Source organism: Dermacentor silvarum, chromosome 1 (genome assembly GCF_013339745.2).
Source record: "Dermacentor silvarum isolate Dsil-2018 chromosome 1, BIME_Dsil_1.4, whole genome shotgun sequence".
In the NCBI taxonomy this organism is placed as follows: Eukaryota; Metazoa; Arthropoda; class Arachnida; order Ixodida; family Ixodidae; genus Dermacentor; species Dermacentor silvarum.
The window spans coordinates 284752872-284758379 of NC_051154.1; the positions used below are offsets into that span (position 1 = coordinate 284752872).

A 5508-nucleotide genomic window follows, 5' to 3' on the forward strand; every position below is an offset into this window, starting at 1 on the left:
GATACATAATCATGTTAGAAAAGCAGAGGACAACATCGAAGGCCGGGATAAAAACATTTTATCAGCGTAATCTCATTGTATAAATCTTGTGTCATATTACAAAAATGTAAAAACTGCTTCGATAATACAGCTATCACGTTCAAGTTATGCCATCAGTTCGCCTTCGGCTTGTCGGCATTCGGCGCCCCAAGTTGTCACGCACCAAGCAGGCGGCAGATGAAGTGGGAGAAGCCGCCTCGGTGCTGGGGATCGTGCGCGACGCCGGCGCGCTAAACTTGTGTGGTCCACCGGGCCTGTCGAAGGCGCTGGCGACGGTGGAAAAGACCAGGCCCGTGATGAAGATGAAGTACATGGCCTTCGCGGGGATGGCCGGTGTGACCGAGATGGCGGCGAACATGAAGAAAACGTCCAGGATGGCGAGCGTCGGCGCGTGAGCACAAATCGCAGCTTAGCTTGAGCCGGTACTTTGGCGGCGGCGCGATCTCGCCCATGGCTGCCGCGTCCGGGAGAGTCCAGGCCACCGCCGCCAGCTCCGGCGCCGACGGTGCTGCGTGCGTGGTGTCGCCGGTGCTTCGAGGGCCCAGAGAGTCTCGTGACGGGGCCCTGCTTTCCGTCGTGCTTTCAGTAGGTCTACCGGCATCCTTGCGCGCTTCTTGGACACTAATGCGAGCTGCAAAGCTGCCGTGACACATGAAATGGAACGCGTGCGTACACGGTCCTCTACTACTGCCTCAAAACACGAGCGGCTCTGCTTCTTCTTTTCGTCTGAACGTGTGACGCATACCCACAGTGGGAGATTGGCCAAGACGCAGGTGAATTAGCTTAATAAATACATAAATTAGATTTCACAATTTCACATAACAGTATTAAAATGTGTGCTTGGATGTGTATCTGTATTTCATATCTGCCAACTTTTGCGATTTTATCGTAATATTCCCGATATCGATAGCTTGTTTGCGATTGTCGTATTGACGCCAATAGTATTACTTTTTATTTGCGTCATACTTATGGTTAAACTGATCTCAACCTTTCGCAAAACGGAAAACTTACTGTTTCACCAGCCGCGCAATTCTTATGACGAATGGGCACGAACCCTTATAAAACTAAAGCAGGAAGTGACCAAGACAATCTCAACTACCCCGGAAACACCAGCAGTTGATCAGCATCTGCTCCATCTCTGGGACGCAAGACATCAACTGACCAGACGATGGAAGCGCCAGAAGCTAAACCGCAAGTTCAGACAGCGCATCGCGGAGGTCACGGCACAGGCAGAGGAACACGCCACGAAACTCGCAAAAGAAAATTGGTTCGCCAAGTGTGACGCACTTACGGGCGCATTACACACTAAATCAGCCTGGCACCTACTCAGGTATCTAATAGACCCGGAACAATCACGTGGAGCCGCCCGTCGAAATCTTCAGCGGGCAATCCATGCTAATGCAGGGGACACAGCTCAACTCTTTCGAGATCTGGAGGACAAATACATCAATACCTCCGTGAGCGCTGACCACATTTCCGCATACAACGGAACCGCAAACCCGGAAATGGACCGTGACTTCACGACTGCAGAGATCAGAGTGGCAATTGACAGGATGCGTCGAGGAACGGCTCCAGGTCCAGACCAAATTACTACCACCCTTATGGCCAACTTAAGTCACGACATGCTCGAGCTCTTTGCCGACCAAATTAATAAATATTGGCAACAAGGTATGCTTCCGCAGGTATGGAAATCGGCTGAAATTGTATTTATTCCCAAACCCGGAAAGTCCATCAATATTGACAACCTTCGTCCCATCTCACTCACCTCCTATGCAGGGAAGGTCATGGAGAAAGCACTTCAAATCAGGATCACTGAATACATGGAAGCTAACGACCTCTTCCCACATACAATGTTTGGCTTTAGAGCGCATTTATCGGCACAGGACGTTCTATTCCAACTCAAGTACGACATAATCGATCGCCCCAGCGGAGCCACGCAACAGGAGCGCGCCATTCTGGCGATTGACTTTCAGGGAGCCTTTGATAATGTCCGGCACTCAGCCATCCTGAACAACTTGGCTAGAATCGGAATCGGACAGCGTACATACGACTACGTGCGCGACTTCCTGCACAACCGTCACGTGACCATACGAGCTGGCGACACAAAATCTGCCCCCATCACAATGGGGGACTCTGGCACACCGCAAGGGGCAGTAATCTCGCCACTGCTGTTTAATATAGCACTACTGGACCTGCCTAGGGCACTCAACGAGATACCCGATTCAAGCACGCTCTATACGCAGATGATATCACTATATGGACCAACACCGGCAGCATGGGACAGATGGAAGAAGCACTCCAACGGGCAGCAGAAACTGTAGAGCGCATCGGTCTCGCTTGCGGACTTCGATGCTCCCCTACTAAATCAGAACTCCTGGTATTTAGGAAGCGCGTGGCAACCAAATTCCGTTGAATATCCAACTCCATCAATCCCCGGTCAAGGAAGTGGACACTGTCCGCGTCCTGGGAGCATACATTAATAATCAGGGCAACAACAACGCAGCAATTCAAAAGCTCCGCACTACCTGCACCAATATCTCCCGAATGATATCCAGGATTGCCAATCGACACCGTGGCATTAAAGAAGCGGACATACTGCGTCTTGTACAGGCCTTTGTGATCAGTTTTGTCACTTACAGCTTCCCGTACCTGCGCGTTCTCAAAAAGGACGAACTCAAACTGGACCGTCTACTCCGACTTACATATAGGAAAGCCCTCACTCTACCACCATGGCCCATGAATGACAGGCTCCTTGAAATGGGCATCTATAATACAGCGTCAGAACTCTTCCAAGCTCATTACATGAACCAAGTCATTCGACTCGCACGCACCAAAGCAGGTCGCACCACGCTAGAAGCACTGGGCGTCAATCCACCCACTCAGGTCGCCAGCAAGCGATCACTACCACCAGAATGGCAGCAGGATATCATCACTCGCCCGTTGCCACGTAATATGCACCCCGTCCACCATGAAAACAGGAGAACTGCCAGAGCCAAAGCCTACGACAAGTATTCGGATCACGCAGGTGCCTTCTTTGTAGATGCCGCCGGACCCCTGCACAACCGCTCCACGGCAACCGTTGTACACAGGGGACAGGTGGTAGACTGCATCTCGGCCAACGGAATGGACATCACAGCCATGGAAGAGGCCTGTATAGCCTTAGCCATGCGTAATCCAAGAGCCACCTTCGTTCTCACGGATTCCCAGGCGGCGTATCGCAATTTCGCAAGAGGTCAAGTCGGCCACCTCGCACACTCAATACTGCTTCAGGCTGTGGCCAATCGTCAAGAGGGTCAGTGGAAACAGCTGCTGTGGGTACCAGGGCACGCGGGAGTTCGAGGCAATGAAATTGCTCATGCCTCCGCCCGAGAACTTCTACACCGGGGCTCCGCTGATTCCTCCACAGCACAACTTCTCGCTGACCAGGACGATCCTCAGCCCCTTCTTTCATATTCTGAGATCCTACACCACCTCCGGCTGAGTAGACGCACTTTATCCCCGCCTGATCCCAAATTAGATAAGGCAACGCAGGTAGCATGGAGACGCTTACAAACATTGTCCTTTCCAAATCCTTATGTATTATCAAAGATAGATTCCATGACATACAATCCGCAATGCAAATTCTGTACCCAGACGGCCACGTTATACCACATGGTCTGGGCGTGCCAACAGAATCCGCAAATATCGGCCAAACATAATACGACGACAGTCGAGTGGGAGGCGACCCTGTCCAGCTCGGACCCAGAACAGCAACAAGCCCTGGTCAACCGAGCCCGGACGGCGGCAAAAGCCAATGGTCTTCCGGACTAGGAGGTCCGACCACAAAACGGCTATTAATTTTCAATAATAAATGTTTTATTCTCTCTCTGATCTCAACCGAATTCAAACTCGAAGTCATCGGGCGATTTTCACAGCCGTACTTTTTGGACCCACTTGATTATTCTAACCTACCGGTGGCAGCGCCACCAGTAAAATGGCAGTTGAAAGTTTGGCCGCCATTACATGGTTATTTCAGGAACATCATGAATATTTTAGTTTTTCTGTGATGCCTATCATTTTTTGATGCGATTTTTTTATGATTTCTTGAAGCGCCACTATAGGACAAGGTGAGATAACTTTTTTTAAACGAACTGTGAGCGTTTAGACTAATGAAACACTTTCTAGTATTTTTCACAAAAGTTTCATCTATTTTGGCTTCATGCGGTGGTAGTATTTTTTACATTTTAACGTTGAGAGGTCTGCTCTTGGCCTAAAATATTTGGTTATGCCATCGGCTGATGGCCTTGTCTTTGCTACTACTGGGCCTGGGAGCCATTGTTGTCAAAAAACTTGTAGAGGCAGTCGGAAGGTGTGACCCAAATGTTGTTTTTTACTGATAGATATTTCACTGGCTTCAAGCTCGGTGACTACCTCCTTGAGGAGAAGGTATTCCTCACAAGTACTGTGATGGCAAACAGAACAGGCGGCGTAGCAGTAACAATGCCTCAAGACGTGTCGATGCAACGAGGACAATCGCACTGTAAACTTCGGAGTGATGAAAAGATGTGCGTCGTACAGGACACTAAATCAGTCCTCCTTTTCTCTGCATTCGGAACTGAGCCAGAAGGCAAATGCAAGAGATGGGCAAAACATGAAAAGAAGAAAGTTGATGTAACGCAACCAGGCGTGGTCAGCAAATACAATGCAAGCATGTGTGGAGTCGACATAATCGATCGCTACATCTCGTACTATCGAATTTCTCTACGAAAGCGCAAGTGGACAGTGCGAGTTTTCGCACCTTTTTTGGATTTCGCGTGCTGCAACAGTTGGATCGAATACCAGAGAGACTGCGAAAGGGCGCTGTCTCCAAGGAAAGATAGACTTGATCTTCTAGCTTTCAATGTTAATATAGTCAGCATATTCCTCAAAGCTGACAACTAAGATCAAGCCAGAGTTCAGACATTGAGGAGCAGCCATCAGAGAGTGCAGCGAAGCGAAGCAAGATTATCCCACTTCCACCTGATGAGGTCCGGCACGACAAGGTTGGGCACTTCCCTCAACACGAAAAACTTCCATCTCAAATGAAGTGCCGCTACCCAGGATGTGTCGGAAATTAAGAAGCAGATGCCTGAAGGGCGAGGTTTTTCTACGTTTGCAGAACCGCAACTGCTTCCCCGCGTTTCAGACGCACTGAGACCCAGAGTACCCAAATGGGTACCATCAAATTTTGATACAATCGTTTATTTTCCGCATTTGTAATTTTTCTGTGTTCATTTCTATAGGCAAGAAGCCAAATAAAAGAGTTTCACAATTTTTTTCATTTGTGCATTCTTAGGACTGAAGAGGCTATACCATTCAGCTTTATTACGACGACTGCTACCCTCTCACTAATGCTGCAGAATTATTCAATGTTGCCCGCTATAATCCTATGGATTAGAAGTCCCACCCCATCTTCTCTCTTATTAAGAAAACCTCTGCAGCAGAGGACAT

At 49.1% G+C, this 5508-nt stretch overlaps 1 protein-coding gene across 1 annotated transcript; it reads left to right on the top strand.

Annotated features, from left to right (window-relative positions):
- Positions 1-489: 489 nt before the first annotated feature.
- Positions 490-4959, top strand: LOC125942836 (piggyBac transposable element-derived protein 1-like). The gene is made up of 2 exons (XM_049661078.1): positions 490-624; positions 4375-4959. Exons 1-2 carry the CDS (start codon positions 490-492, stop codon positions 4957-4959), a joined length of 720 nt encoding a protein of 239 aa, XP_049517035.1.
- Positions 4960-5508: the final 549 nt, after the last annotated feature.